The sequence below is a fragment of the Sinocyclocheilus rhinocerous genome, unplaced genomic scaffold (assembly GCF_001515625.1).
Source record: "Sinocyclocheilus rhinocerous isolate Xijiao unplaced genomic scaffold, SAMN03320098_v1.1 scaffold1841, whole genome shotgun sequence".
NCBI classification, from domain to species: Eukaryota; Metazoa; Chordata; class Actinopteri; order Cypriniformes; family Cyprinidae; genus Sinocyclocheilus; species Sinocyclocheilus rhinocerous.
Genome location: NW_015666172.1, coordinates 889556 through 905840, shown reverse-complemented (window position 1 = coordinate 905840; position 16285 = coordinate 889556). Strand labels below are relative to the sequence as shown.

At 37.6% G+C, this 16285-nt stretch overlaps 3 protein-coding genes and 1 non-coding gene across 4 annotated transcripts in view; all 4 read right to left on the bottom strand.

The window, feature by feature from the left end:
* The window catches only part of dtx4a (deltex 4, E3 ubiquitin ligase a), a 19980-nt gene extending 12067 nt beyond the window's left edge, over window positions 1-7913 (bottom strand). The window contains exons 1-3 of the mRNA XM_016543142.1: window positions 7628-7913; window positions 6249-6466; window positions 2800-3778 (exon numbers count right to left, since the gene is read on the bottom strand). Of these exons, the coding sequence (XP_016398628.1) occupies window positions 2800-3778; window positions 6249-6459 (1190 nt within the window). The 5' untranslated portion in view covers window positions 6460-6466; window positions 7628-7913. The remainder of the gene's footprint in view (window positions 1-2799; window positions 3779-6248; window positions 6467-7627) is intronic.
* Window positions 7914-8212: 299 nt separating this feature from the next.
* Window positions 8213-8284, bottom strand: trnaa-cgc (transfer RNA alanine (anticodon CGC)). Its single transcript has one exon. It is a non-coding gene; the product is annotated as a tRNA-Ala (tRNA).
* A 1931-nt stretch (window positions 8285-10215) lies between these two features.
* On the bottom strand, window positions 10216-12873 carry LOC107731891 (101 kDa malaria antigen-like). The gene is made up of 2 exons (XM_016543078.1): window positions 12805-12873; window positions 10216-10924 (listed from the first exon to the last, which is right to left on the bottom strand). Exon 2 carries the CDS (start codon window positions 10917-10919, stop codon window positions 10323-10325), a length of 597 nt encoding a protein of 198 aa, XP_016398564.1. The 5' UTR covers window positions 10920-10924; window positions 12805-12873; the 3' UTR covers window positions 10216-10322.
* Window positions 12874-14586: 1713 nt separating this feature from the next.
* The window catches only part of LOC107731878 (coronin-1B-like), a 19633-nt gene continuing 17934 nt past the window's right edge, over window positions 14587-16285 (bottom strand). Inside the window, exon 11 of the mRNA XM_016543068.1 lies at window positions 14587-15475. Coding sequence (XP_016398554.1) covers window positions 15353-15475 — 123 coding nt within the window. The 3' untranslated portion in view covers window positions 14587-15352. The remainder of the gene's footprint in view (window positions 15476-16285) is intronic.

Genomic DNA, 16285 nt, shown 5'->3' with positions numbered 1-16285 from the left:
GTGACGTAGACATGTGGGGGCGTGTTAGAACGAGGCGTTTTAGGAGGGTGTGGACCAGTCTTAACTTTTATAAAGAATATCTCTTTGGGTTTGAGACTTTAGTCTTTGCAACTTTACGGATCTTATCTATTCACGAACAGCTTGTAACACTCCAAAGAAAAAGGAAAACTTGAAATTATGACCCCTTTAACAGGCCTAAATGTGACAACATTTCAAGTATTCTTGAAACACAAGTTCCTTTTCTTAAAAAATAAACCATTACAGAAGTGAAACCATTTCACATCACAGCACAGGCCCACATACAAAGAAAACAAATCAACTAGTAATCTAACCCTTTATAACCACAAAAAGTCAATACATGGGATGTACTGGATTCCAGTTCTCGAATGTCATGTTTATGTTACAGCAGTTTTAGTCTGTTCCCAAATGAAAAATGTGTTGTGTAAAGAGCAATAATTCAGAGCTTGCTATCTCTGTGTGTACACATCCTAGAGTGACAGACTTTCTGTAAATATTCAAGGTTCTGACATTTGAGGTGGAAGAGGTTGAAATCAAGCAGCCATTACTCCAGTCTAGAGGTCTACACGGTGGACCCGAGACCCGAGGACCCGAGGACCCGGGACCCGACCCGGGAACCGTACGGGTTCGGGGCTATATTTTAAATGGTCAGCCGGGTCCGGGTCGGGTCCCAATCTATTACTTCGGGTCCCGGGTCTGTTTAACATTGTGTGTAATACCCGAGTCGATCGGACTCGGAGAACACCCGGCCGTTATCAGAGTCAGTCAGCGCTGTGCGTGTGTTGTTTTGTAACTTTCAACTTGTAAAATTAGGATGAGAAAAGTGTGAGTTGGTAATTTGAAATAAGGTGGAGAAAAAAAAACAAAAAAACACGAGCAACGTCATCAGAAGCAGGGTGGGCGGAGTTAATGCACACGCACGGCGATAATGGATACCTTCATGAGTGATGTGAGTTATTATTGATTATTTTTTTTAAATAATATTATGAATGAACCGTCTTGTTGTTATATCTAAAATTTTTGCTCAGACTCGGCTCAGAGAGCACAGAGATGATAGCAAATAAGTAAAGCTAACGTCAGCAGCCATATGGCACTGGACGAGCAATCGTTATTATAATCCAAATGGGCAAACAGTCTAAATTATTATGCAAGTTGACTCGAGATACAAAAAAAATGCAAAACTGCAACGATTCACGTAACGTTATTTACTTCAGAAAAATCAACAATAGGGACTAAGTTAAGTTAACCGATTTGGAGTAGAGGTCTACACGGAGGACCCGAGACCTGAGGACCCGGGACCCGACCCGGGATCCGTACGGGTTCGGGGCTATATTTTAAATGGTCAGCCGGGTCCGGGTCGGGTCCCAAATCTATTACTTCGGGTCCCGGGTCTGTTTAACATTGTGGGTATTACCCGAGTCGATCGGACTCGGAGAACACCCGGCCGTTATCAGAGTCAGTCAGCGCTGTGCGTGTGTTGTTTTGTAACTTTCAACTTGTAAAATTAGGATGAGAAAAGTGTGAGTCAGTAATTTGAAATAAGGTGGGGAAAAAAAACGAACGACATCATCAGAAGCAAGGTGGGCGGAGTTAATGCACACGCACGGTGGTAATGGATACCTTCATGAGTGATGTGAGTTATTATTGATTATTTTTAAAATAATATTATGAATGAACTGTCTTGTTGTTATATCTAAAATTTTTGCTCAGACTCGGCTCAGAGAGCACAGAGATGATAGCAAATAAGTAAAGCTAACGTCAGCAGCCATGGCACTGGACGAGCAATCGTTATTATAATCCAAATGGGCAAACAGTCTAAATTATTATGCAAGTTGACTCGAGATACAAAAAATGCAAAACTGCAAAGTTGCATTTGTCATCCGTCACCGTGACAGCAAGTGGACTTTTGAAACTGGAATAATGAGTGGATTACGCATTTCAATTGGCAAGAGAGGAATAACACGGATGGAACTTTTTTGGCAAGGAGGATTGTGTGCATCATAGTCAGGTACAAGGGAGAAGGCTTCTTACATTAGGTAAGACAAAAAGTTTAATTTTTGCAACTTGTTTATCGACTTGTTAATAGCAATTTGCTGTGGAATAGGCCTATGTGCCGATCGGGTCCAGTCGGGTCTGTGTCTTCCCGGCCGGGTTCGGGTCCATCTTTCAAATAATTGACGGTCCGCGTCGATTCCGGGTAGTACATTTTTGACATTTCTCGGTTCTGCACGGGCCCGGGTCCAACGTTCAAAATAATAGACGGGTCCGGGTCGGTTCAGTGTAGCACATTTACGGGTCTCTTCGGGTTCGGGTACGAATTTTTGGACCCGTGTAGACCTCTACTCCAGTCTTCAGTGTCACATGATCCTTCAGAAATCATTCTAATATGCTGATTTGCTGCTCAAGAGATATTTCTTCTTATTATCAATGTTGAAAACAGTTGTGCTGCTTAATATTTTTTCACTCTTTGATAAATAGAAAGTTCAAAAGAGCAACATTTGTTTCAAATAGTAATCTTTAAAACTTTAAAATAGTCATTTTTGATCAATTTGATGAGTCCTTGCTTAGTAAAATAAAAAAATCTTGCTCACCCCGGACTTTTGAAGGCTAGTGTACATCATTGGAAAATAGTAAACTTCATTCTGTGAAATGCTCATGAGATTCACAGTTGCAGCTGTCATGGTTAAAGTTAGGGTTACCATCTAGACGTGACCGTAATCCCTAGAAAAACAGAGTATCATTTCATTACAATCACAGACAGCTCCAGTCGTGATGACTTACCCTGATGCAATGAGCGCCCGTGACTGTGCCATGGCGATTCTCTGCAGGGCGGGACGGCTTAGGCCAGCCAGACTGCTGCGAGGCGGCACCGGGGCGGCACACGCTGCTGATGCCGTCGACACGGGACCCAGAACACGAGCAGAGGGCGTGGGAGCGCAGGTGGTTGCCGTAGATATAAGGGCATTGGAGGGTGTAGGTACTGTAGGGTTGGGCGAGGAGGTCGTGTGGGGTGTGGTTGAAGGAGGCAGGGGTGGCGGTACAGCAGGTGGAGGAGGACGGTTGGAGGATATTGACAGGGCGGCAGTGGCTGAGCCCAGCAGGGAGAGGGAGTGTCCAAAGCCCCCACTAGCACCTGAGGTGGAGTTCCTATGTGGCGAGAGGACTCGGGAAAGGGAAGGAGGGTGAGGCAGGGTAAGCGAGTAAGAGTGTCCTCTTGATGGCGCTTTTGGGCTCGGTGGCTTGGGTACGGGTGGGGGCTTCCGCCCGAGAGTTTGTGCCATGCTAGGGGTCTTGATGCCTAAGACTAGCATACACTGCTGGCAGGAACATGGTTGACCCAGTGAAGTAATAGCAGAAGCTGGGAGAGCTCCGCTGGGATAGGCACTGCCATTCCCTCCGCTAACCCCCGATACGCCCACCCCCAAGAGTCCACCACTTCCAGCGGATGACCACGCGTGCGGTTTAGGCAGCGGGCCAGAAACAAGCGGGTAGGCCAGATCTGAGCGCCTCTGGATGCGTCGGCGCCGCTGCGTCTGTCCGTTGATCTGCGTCATAGTCTGCAGGTCTATAAGGTAGCAGAAGCCCAGTGGCGTTAAGTCCAGCCAGGGCTGCTGCCGGTCCCGAGCCGCCTGGATGGCGATGCTCACCGCTGTGTCATACGGCGTCCATGAGCCCGAGTCGTTCTCCCATTCCCACACCCAACCCTGACCCGGAGCCGACCGCGGGTCATAGAAACTTCGCCGCACGGGTCTTAGTGTACCTGTAAGGAAGAGCAGAGATGTTAGCTTAAAGGTGCCATAGAATGCATTGATATTTTAAATTGTTTATTATCCTCACTTGTTTCTTCACAATACCTGCAGAACTTCTGATGAATCGCCTGTGCAGGTTCGGCTGGCGGCTGGCAGAGAACATGGGTGGGTATATGCAAATGTTGGGGGCGTAACTATTAGTGAACCCGACTGTAACGTCACAGTCGGTGTTATGTTCTGATTCACCTATTTTTCAGTGGTCTTTTGCATGCACGAGATTTACATAAGAAGGAGGTAACAATGGTGTTTGAGGCTCACGGTATGTCATTTCCATGTACAGAACTGTTATTATTCAACTATGCCAAGGTAAATACAGTTTTCCATTCTATGGCACCTTTAACAAAACTTCTGGCATTGTACAAAATTGTTTGACAAGTACAGATTCTATTCCTGTGTTAATGTATTTCCTTAAAACAGGGATTTGGACAGGAAGTTAAAGGAATAGTTCACCTAAAAATTTAAATTCTGTCAACATTTACAAACCCTTTTTTTGACTACTGCTCATCTTCGGAACCCAAATCAAGATATATTTTATTATGAGATTATATTGTAATTTAATGTTTATATTTTAATTATGATCTCTATGTATGTCCATTAAGCAGTGTTTATACACAATGATTTTTGAAGCTGTAAATAAAATGTATTTTAGTCTTCCCACTTCTGAGTTTCGTGTTTAATTCAACATGTTACTTGTCTTTTGTTTGTAATTATTTGTGAAATTTACTAGCAATTTCAGAGCGAAAATCTTTCATTTGTGTTCTGAAGATGAACGGAAGATTTATAGTTGTATTTTTTTTTTATATATAAAATTATAATAATTATTAATAATTTTGTAAGTTAGAAATGATCATTATTTATGAAATAAAAATACATTTTTTATATGACTAAATTATTACAATTAATTTACACAGTACATATAAAAATAACATACAAATGTTACAGCACATCCGAAGATACACAGATTTTTTTTTTTTATCTGCTATTTCTAATCGGAAGTAAACGTTATGTAAAATGTCAAAAGTAGGGACTTATTAATTGATCCACCTTGGAGAGAAAGAATGCAAACTGTACATGCGCATATCTTAGTGATGCACCGAAATTTTGGCAACCAAAAATATTCAGCCAAATATATAATAAATAAAAATTCTGCCAAAATAGTTTTGGAGGCCTGAAATCATTTACCAAAACAGTGGCGTATAATTAAAGCTTCTTCGATGATGCATTTTGACTGTGTCAGTGTCTTTTTTTTTTTGTGCACAAATGTGAAAAAGTTACAAACTTGTAAACATGTCAGCAGTGTGGACATACTTTACAGAGACCAAAAACGATGCTAGAACAGCAATTCATAACATGTAATACGTTAGGCTGAAATATCAAGAGGTGGCTTATTGCAGAACAACTTTATTACACCTGGTTTAACTTATCATCTGAGAACACAACACCCTGAACAGAGTTCATTTTCCAAATTACCGAAACTTTATTTTCAGTTTTGGGTTTTCAGCCAAATGAGTCTTAAACAATGCCAAATGCAAAGATACGCATATTAAAATGTCAAGGATGTTACAACAGTTGAGCGACAGCTGTGACATTACACCGACAGCACAAGATAACTTTTGTTATGTCTTTCCAAAGCAAACCTCAAGAATACATTTCAGACATAATAAAAACAAATAAAGCCTTGTCATGTCTGTTCCAGATTCCAAAGTACAAGAGAACTGTGCTACAGTACAATTAGTCTCAAGAATTTGACAGTCCAACAACACAAAGTTGTTATCCATCCGACCCCCCCTTCATGACCTCGCTCTACTACCATTCATTTTTCCATCTCCTCCTCCCTCATGTTTTTGGAGCGATGGGCCGCTACCCTTCACCGACCCTATTCTCTCCATTCCTCCATCTTCCCATGAAGTCTAGTCAGTCCTGCACAATGGCTTTTGTCAGTATGGGTGATGGAGACTCCCAAAATTCTGACAGCCAACAATCCACCCCTTTGTTTCGGCTTCATGTTGCCCCTTGTTTTAGGTTCAAATCATTCCTTTCTTCTCACCAGCAAAGCTCTCATGTGCATTGACAAAAATCATTAAGAGTTCATGGCAGAGTCACTTGAACTCTACACTGCATGACACATAAACAAGTGTTTATTACAAACATGAAGCTTAAAACTGATTATCAGTGATCTCACTTGAGAAAAATGAAGAGACTGTTGCTGAAATGAAGGTTTTGAGGCCCAGCCCAAACATTTTCATAGCACAATGAGCTTCCAAAACATCTGCAGACGTTTGCCTTCAAGCCATCACAATACAGAGCTGAGATTATTAGCGCATTTGATTGATCTCAGAATAAAGGAACCATATTAATAAAATACAATGGATGTGCTTGATGATGCATGATAAAATCAGGTACGATTTCGTTCTCTCTCACCGGTATCTTGCCGAAACTGGTGCATAGACTGCAGGTCAATGATGTACGGCGATAGACGCGAGTCGACCTGGCCCAGTACCACGCTCCCGGCGCCGCGAGGGTCGCTGCGGATCACCGCCTCGATGTGATGGGACACCGCCGGGCTGTAGGGTCGCCAGCGCCCGTGCTCGTTCAGCCATTCCCAGACGACCACGGCCGAGGCTAACAACATCTCATACCTACACGAAGAAAAATAAAATCACGTCCACAATAATGACATCTGATAGTGTCTAGACTCTATAGATATTTTGCTAAGACTAATTCCCGTGCACGGCACAGGTGCGTTTATAAGCAAGCGATGCATTTGACCACAAAGGGAATGTTATGCAGCACGCTGTGGCAAGCTGGGTTAACATTTATCCCTCCCTCTATACTAACTAGTATCTATTTTATGTTTCTGCTGCATGTTTTTTATTAGCAAACTAAAAATGACTAGTACATCTGTAATTTTCAGTAATAACACACATACTACTTACTCCTTTGCTACTTGTTAGTATCGTTACTAGTACCTAATACTAGTATAACTGCCTACTCCAGTTTTACTAGACATTGGTACCTACTTAAGAAACACTTGTATCTATCTCAACTGTTAATAGAAATATATATTCCACCCCTCTAGTCACAATTGCTTTTTACTGGTCATATGTAACGACTAACCATTTAATCTTACTAATAAGTTTAGAATGTTACAAGTATCAATTGGAATACACTAATTTGGTGTCTAATAAGTAGGTGTTCGTGTCTATTTAACAGACACAAGAAAAACCATAACAGGTCCTAGCAACAACTGGAATAAGAACTAATCAGTGAATAGAAAGTCATATCTGAACCACAGATACCTGTAGAATTCAACAGCAAAAAGATGGAATTTGCTATGAGTAAACATGACTTTTCCCTTTTGGGATATAAACCAACAACAAAGGAAGTACTAGTAATATTTAAAAGAAACAGTTACGGTTAAATAGCTACTTACTAGAAATAAAAATGAAGAATTAGTAATAAAATAGACAGACAATAAATGTTAAAACAGCTTGCCACAGAATGTTGTTACACGCAAGACATTTTAGGAACGCATTTTCTTCCACTGCATCCTTAAAAATGTCCATGCTTCGATACAGAAATCGGCAAGGAGGATCTTTAAATCTGTTCGCCATCATTAATATTCAATCTCTTTAAATATAAAATGGTTGTGATGGTGGCTCAGTTACTTGTTTTATCTGTCAATTCTAATATGTTCACAACCCATATTTTCTAACTGAACGTGCGAGATGCAAGCCCACTGCAAAGCAAAAGGCCCGTTTTCTCCAAAATGCGACGAATTAAGACATGCAAGCACTCACCAATAAGAGATCGTTCTTGTTTACTCGTTTGCATTCAAATCGTTGAAGAAGGAGGTAATTGCTTGGGCGAATCCATCTTAACTTGAGCAAAAAAGTATCCGCGCGATATAACAATAGTCCCAGATTTTTTTTTTCTCAGAGGAAAATACTAATCGAATTATTGCATTATTTTTCTTTTAAATGCACAGTCGAGGCAACACGCAGTTCAAGATCTCTTAAACGACATGACTCGTTTTATCTACTGCTATGTGAAGACATTTAAATCTTATTCTTATTCTAGTAAGGAATGTGCAGGATTCTTCGATTGCTTGCGTGCGTCTGTGGCCACGCCCACTGGGCTAAACTAACCAATGGCGTGGTGATTTCGACGCCCACTGGCGTTTAACCGACCAATGGTCTGCGCAGGAGTGCAACTTCTGACTCAAGTATCTCCTCCCAAAATCTTCACAAAATCGATGGTTTTCTACAGATATAAAATCTATAAATTCAGCGATTGTCTTCGCATAGTATGAAATCAAAGTGATTTTTGTATTAGTGTTCTGTGTTTCAAGTGCTACCTACTGTCTTCGTGAAAGAAAAGTGAAGTGGAGATGCCGGGGATTGAACCCGGGACCTCATACATGCGAAGCATGCGCTCTACCACTGAGCTACATCCCCTCACTATGCGCAGTGCTGAAATCGAGTCTATAATTATGAAATGTGAAATGACCTATACATCATGTTCATTTAATTACTAAAGCAATATCCCCAGGACTGTGGGTCTGTGATTGTACTTTAGACTTTTAAGGGGTCATATGATGCGATTTCTATTTTTCCTTTCTCTTTGGAGTGTTACAAGCTCTTGGTGCATAAAGAAGATCTGTAAAGTTGCAAAGACTAAAGTCTCAAATACAAAGAGATATTCTTTATAAAAGTTAAGAGTCAGCCACGCCTACCTAAAACGGCTCATTCTAACACGCCCCCACATACCTACGTCGCTATGTGGGAAGATTTGCATAAGGCCGCCCAAATGTGCACGCAAAGAAAGAAGGCATGGTTTCAGGAACAGCAGCAGTGTTGATGCAGCATGTCAGGGAGACACTGTGTGTTTCAGTGCTAAAGCAAAAGCACTTTATTTGGCCTTCCGGAGGTATTCGGCCAATCACAACGCATTGGATAGCTGGCCAATCAGAGCACACCTCGTTTTTCAGACCGATGAGTTTTGTAAAAATCGACGCGTTTCAGAAAGGCGGGGCATAGAGGAGAAACAATAATGTACAGTATGTGGAAAATAATGTGTTTTTTTTTACCTTAAACCGCATAAACACATTTCATTACACCAAATACACAAAATAATGTTCTTTTTAGCAACATCATATGACCCCTTTAAAATGGCATAATTTAGTATCCTCTGTATTTATTTATGACTTTAAAAACCTTTAAAAAAAAACATTGTCTTAGTTAGCAAATATACATCATCATCATAATCTTGGCCTAAACCATGAAACCCTGTTGATAACCAACCATGATAAGAGATGTGGTTCATGGTTTGTAGCCTCAAAATGGTTAGTGGTACGATGCCCTAGTGTTACATCAGGGCAAATGTTACGTCCAGGTCACATTTGTGACCTTGGCTTAATTTAAGAGAAAGGAAAAAATGAAATCGCATCATATGACCCCTTTAAACAAAATATTATTTCTCATGATTTGATATGCTCTACACATGTTCTTGATGGGTTTTGTGAGACTGACCATCAGTGAGGCCATATGAAAACACTAGACAATTTTGACAGCCACTTTGACATGAAAATATTTTTTAATGGAAAAATATTTACACCTCTTAAAAATGTTAACAAGTTTCAAAATGTATTTTCACACAGTCAGCATTTGCAGAAAGAAAAAAAAACAACAGGAAGTGCATAAAACTAACAACTTCCGGAAAATGGTGTGGAACCGTTTTACTGACTTTTAAAGTTAACCCTATAAAGCCTACTGTTTCATATTTTATACACAACTTTCTAAGGCTTCAAAAGTATCAACATGATCCAATTTTTTTTCTCCTGAAAAACAATGTTGTGTACAATCTACTACAGGCCTTCTGTTGTCCAATTTTTTTAGCAAGTAAATGTCCTTTAGTATAATTGTATAAAAACATCCCCCTTCAGACTGTGGTAAACGTGCCTTTTTGCTTCGAAATCCTTACTGATATAAAGTAAATGTAAGAATAATTTGCATTGTTAGTAATATTTCAAGATGAAAACTTACTAAATGTGAATATCAAATATGATAGGAACATTTATTTATCCATCTCTCAATCATCATTGTATAGCATTGCATTATATGTTTTGCCCCCAAAATAGAAAAATACAGAGCTTGGAGCATAAAACTAAGCATTTAAATACTATCTTACTATGACATCTTATTGGAAGATTTAGAGTGAAAACAGATATTTACATGCATTTTATGTAAGTATTCTAATGTATTCTTATGAACATATCATTGATTTTCAGCCCAAACACATATGAAAACCTTTTTTAACATTTGTTTTAATGGTATGTCAATGACAATAAACTGTTAATTAAAAGAAAAAAACAGATTTTTCAGGCTTTACAGGGTTAAACTGACTCAAAGTTATAAAAAATGTTTCGTGCCACCCACTGGGCCAAGCCACTTTATTTCCCGCCTATTAAATTCAAAGGCAATGTCTCTGAGCTTTTCATAAAGCAGTCAAGTCATTTCCATCTTTGTTTTCCTTAGACCAAATTGCACTACCAGTAAACGGCGTCAGATCTACAATCAATTCCACTTTCTCTTCATTCTTCACTTCTTGACTTTTATCCTCTTCTCCCGCTGCTGCCTCCTCCTTCTCCTCCTTCTGTTTCTCCTTCTCTTCTTTCTCTTCCATCTGCATCTTTGCCCTCTCCCTCAGGTCAACGCTGGAATAATCATCTGAAGAATCATCTCTGTCGTCATCATGCTCCTGTTGTTCCCCCTCCTCCGTGTAACTGTCATTCTGTTTGTCACGACCTTCACCCTCCTTGTCCTCTTCGTCATTATCTCCTATGTTCTCCTCGTCATCACGCCGCTGAGGCCAAATGCGGACACCGAGTCTGTTTTCCACAACCCCGACTCCTTGCCTCAATCGATCCCGTAGGCCGCCAGGGGCGAAGACTATGCGCTGGACGGTGTACTGTCCATTTGTGTCTGCATTCAGTTTTTTATAAAAGTACAGCAGAGCCAGAACAAGTATGATCCAAATGAAGAGGAGGGCAAGGACAGTCGCGGTGTTGTCCTTATTCATATTTTGCTTCATGATGACTAAAGAGAGTGCAAAGAGAAACACACAGGGATTTATTAATGCAATGATTGAATTAAGGGACACATTCCGAATTATACATTTAATTAAATGATAAAACAATTTTAAAGATCCAAATAATACTTTTATTCAAATTATACTTGATTTTGATTACAATATACAAGTAAAAACAAAATTTCTGGACACAGTGCACTGTAAAAAATGATTTTTTTATGAACATGTAAATAAAGATTATTGGAATAAGTTTAGCAAGAAAATACCATTTCAGTCCTTCTATTTCAAAATTTCAAATTTAATATGTTACTTGCATTTCTTTGTAATTATTTGTGAATTTACTAGCAATTTCTGAGTGAAAATATTTCTACACCAATGTTTTTCAGTGTACATGAATACATAGCAATACACAATGTCTTCATCAGTGTTATTTTAGTATCAAGATGCTATTTTTTTTTAAATATTACGTTTTTAATTTTGTATTTTCCATTTTCATTTTAAGTTTTAGTCATTTTTGTGTGTTTTTGTCAGTTTAATTAGTTACTGATTTTTTGTTCAAATATGTCTATATAGTTTTTATTCATTTTTATTTCAGTTTTAGTTGTAATTATTTTAGTACATCACTAAATGAAAATGAGAAATGTGTTTTATTGAACATTTGAAATATGGTATTATTTATTTTATTTCAAGTAACATTTTTTTTATGTTTGTAGTTTTAGTTTAGTTAAGGTGGTACCCATTTACAAGGTACTAATATGTATACTATACCACATACTTTTATATATTTTCAGACATAATTTAACTAAAATTAAAATAAATAACAAATACAAATAATACAAAGCAAATGACAGTAGTTTATCAGTAATCCTAAAAAATAACACTGCCAAACTTACATGCTAAAAAACAACAACTTACACATAGTAAGAAGTGGTTATAAAAACTGAAACAGAAGTGAAACAAGTAATAGCAAAGAGGAGAAATAAAAAGCGATACTTATTAAATTACTTATTACTTTTAAAGAACTAAAATGTACCTTTAAGGTACTCATACCATTTAGAGGTAAATCAAGTACAAAGATGTATAGCTTTTGTACCTTAGGCCACCGCCTCAGTGACAGCTTTGTACATTTTTTTCTGAGAGTGTGGGTAGGTATTCAGAAACTTGCAACATGTTTCAAAGACTGTAATAAACTGTGGCTTCGTTGCCCACACAAACAGCAGCTCCCGCCATACAGCGTTTGATAAAGCCTCTGAAGTGCAGTAGCACGGAAGTAAGCATGCTTGCATGAAAACTTGGCAGGAAATCACTTTGGCTTTTCACATTGTCATTGCTGTGCAAAAGAAAAATCTTAATGCACCCCTCTGTGATCCCCTTATACAACCTAACACTGCCTATGTCTAAATAAATGAGTTTCAAACCACTTAACAGCGCTTAACAGCAAATCACAAGTTTTGCTAATGCAGCTGTGCATGCGCTCAAATACGGCCCCAATGGATCACAGCAATTTTCTTGCACGGGCAAATGTGTCTGACTGCCAAAGTCGTGTGCCAAACTGGATCAAATGACAAATACTCAAAGAAGGAAAAATGAACTAATTAACTGTTGTGTTCGAAACAACCTGCATTACATGTTTCCAAAAGACCCATGCATAATATGATTCTAAAATACTGCTTATTTACAATAGAGGTCGCAAGTGAAAATAGAACATTAATATTAAACAATAGACTCTCGGAGATTGTCATTTATGAGCATGTCTGTATACAGATTTTAAAAATGCATTTTAGGAAAAGTGCTGCTCATAAATATTGTCAATAAAATAATACGCAGCACATGCCAGTAGAAATCAAAAAATACAAAACACATTAAAAATCTAGCAAAAGTAACTCACCTTTATTCAGCTGCCCTTAAACCCATAGCCCACGAGAGCATAAAATAGAACATTCAAATCTGTCATGATCATATTATAGGAAGGAAAGAAGGGCGGGGAGAGAGAGAGAGAGACCGCACACAATTAAGAACATGATGACAACTTTGATTTTGATGTAAAATATAAATTCTAAACCCTTTCTCAATATTTATTTATGTCATAATTTTTTTAATGGTTATTCAAATTTAAAGCAGTTTAGTGGGTAATGTTGAAGTAAATGTAATAAAGAAATATGCATAAGAATTCAAAAATAATAAATTTGGCTCGAATTTTAGAACGATCATCTGATCTTGAAACTTGGAATTGACTAAATATGCACACATTTTATAGTCAAACCAATATTTCAAAAGAGAGCATGTGCAAAATATCTTATATATAGAGTCCGCACAGGAAGAGTTGAGTGGAACATAGTTTCCTTTTGCTAGAGATTGTGTGATGAAGCGCAAGTCTCTCTTAGACCACATCCTGTTGTAAATGCTGAGTTTAAAGATGCTATGAACCATGAAAACAAGAATGCTTCACTGCTTGTGCAGTGCAGAGATACAGTGCACAATGTAACAAAAGCCTTGATAAAGACGATATCTGTGTTTGTTACACAACACCACAAAAGTTGCAATTATATCGTGACATATTGTTTTTTTTTAAATACCATTTGAACATGTTTTCGACTCAAGTTACAAGTTATATGTGAGAAGGGCCACAGAGTCGAGATGCAGGCAAAATTTGGTTTAAGAAAAAATATTTTTCTCAATCATAGCAGGTCAAGTATCTCTAAATCAGTTTTTAACATCACTGCACATGCCATTTTAGTTGTAGAAATTTAGTTTAGCCTTGATTAACCTTAACTACTTCTTAGTTTCCAGATTAGCCAGGAAATGTGCACACTTACAGTAGAAATCGCTGTCTAGCACTTAGCTAGTACGCATGCATGTCTAAAATTAGCACTAAACATTTGTTTTGACCTCAACCACAGGCCTGATGCTTGTAACGTGATGAATAATAAAAGCGAATGATATACAGTAGAAATGGGTGAATGTCATTTATTAAAAAGAACAGATTAAGTCAGCACTTATGTTTTAAGTAAATGGATACTTAGATAATTTACAACATATACAACTGATAAAGCTAGACTTAAAATCATTCACAGAGGAGGATGAGTCGACCCTCGGTTTGAGTCATTCCTGATTGTAGTGCCCTTGATTAAGACTAACAAATACAAAAACAACACCATCTAAGCCTATCAACATCACATCATTCTACTATTATTTTTCAGATTCAATCAAACAGGAATGAAGCCCAATTATTCATCGAGGTACAGGATGAATCTCAACAAACCTGTCAAGAACATGTCCAGGCCACCCCAAATCAAAGGAAAAAATATAAAAATGTTATATGTTGTTATATTATATAATAAAATAATAATAATTCTATTTTGAAAAAAAGAAAATCGAGAGTAATTCGTTTTTTTTAAATGACAATCACGACATTTCTATGACAATTAAGCACATTTTGCATTACCATAATGTAAAACTATTCTCATTTATATATCATAGTGGTATTTGTTTTACCTTAAATTTGGTTTAAATGTAGAAAAAAAAATTTTTTTTACTGCAGTATGGTAAAATTATTATTGTCTTGCAGTAATGGGAATATAATAAAAAAATCAACTAATCCTGAAAAAATATGAATTAACAAAAGATCTGAAGTAAAATTTTGATTGCAATATACAGAATTCACTTAAAACATGTCCAAACACATGTAAAAAAAAATTATAGATTTGTTTTTGGTGTGAAATGGACAGCTTTTCATCCTACAAGCTCTGCACTATTATTTTCATTACCAAAACTCTTGCTCTAATGTTTTTTCGTTATATTGATAGCTCACAAATTCCTTCAACACCAAGTACAGTTTCTATCACGTTACTCACGTGTCCACATATTAAACTCTAAAACATCCAAAAATCAATGCTACATGTGTTAAGACATACAAATGGAAGAGAGGAGCTGTTGAGGGCAGCTAAACCCAAGAACAGTGCTAGTCAATGTACTTATGTTGATAAACACCATTGAACTTTAGTGAAAAAAGGAATCAATTCAGCATGTTAGATTATTACATTTCCTGAAGGTTTCAAGATTCAGACTACTTTCATTAAGTAGAAGCGTTTATAAATGCCGTCTTAATGCAGGCTACAAGAGATTATCAAGTCTGCTTTTTATTTAAAGTTTGCATGTTTATGCAAATAGTGACCCAAGCAAATTTAGACTTCAAAGTCTGTAGTTAGCTGTAGTGAGTACCTGATGTAACAGCCCTATTAAAAGCACAAAATGAGCAGCATTTAGGATATTGAATTTCAGTGCATTAAAAACCAAAGTATACTGATAAAGCTCAAAGCTCAATTACTTCTTTGTATCTCTATGCCACAGTAATGGAACTACATTTCCCATAACCCTTCAGTGAAGCTTTCTGAATCTGGGTAAGGCTACGTGTTGTGATATGTTTGTAGTTTCCTTCACACTTCTCCATCCTCAATACGGGCGAGCTGCCTTTCCAGGACGTCGATCCTGTGACCCTGAGCCAGAACCAGAGCACGCAACGCCCGAATCTCCGTCAGGACATCAGAAAGTTGGTCCTCCTATGCAATATTAGGCATAAAAATTTACATTTAGGCTTAATAACATAAACAGGCAAGCATCAATTAAACTGCTCAAAAGTATGGAAGCCCGTTTCCACCACAAAAAAAACAAAACAAAAAAAACGTATCTTAATTAGTAGTCTTACTTTTTCTGAACTCAGAATTACAAGATATAAACTAGCAATTCTGAAAAAAGAGATGTTAACTTGCAATTGCGAAATATAAAGTTGCAATTCTGATAAGAAAATTCAGAATTGTGAGATAAAAAAATCACAATTACCTTTTTTTTTTACATTCCGTGGCGAAAAAAACAAAACAAATTGCGATATATAAACTAAAAATTGTGAGATGTAAACTCTGAATTTTGAGAATCCTGAGTTTACATCTCACAATTCTGTATTTTCTTCCCTCAGAACCATGAGTTTATATCTCACAATGCTGTTTATATATCTCACAATTCTGACTTTTTCTCAGAATTGTGAGAAATAAAAGTCCAAATTGTGAGGTAGTCACAGTTACTTTTTTATTATTTTGTGGCAGAAATGGCCTTCCATACAAAAGTGACAGTAAAGACGGCTTTCCCATCACAGAAATAAATTACATATATATGTGTGTGTGTGTGTGTGTGTGTATGTATTTATATATATATATGTGTGTGTGTGTGTGTATGTGTGTGTGTGTGTGTGTGTGTGTATGTATTTATATATATATATATATATATATATATATATGTGTGTGTGTGTGTGTGTGTGTGTATGTATTTATATATATATATATATATATATATATATATGTGTGTGTGTGTGTGTG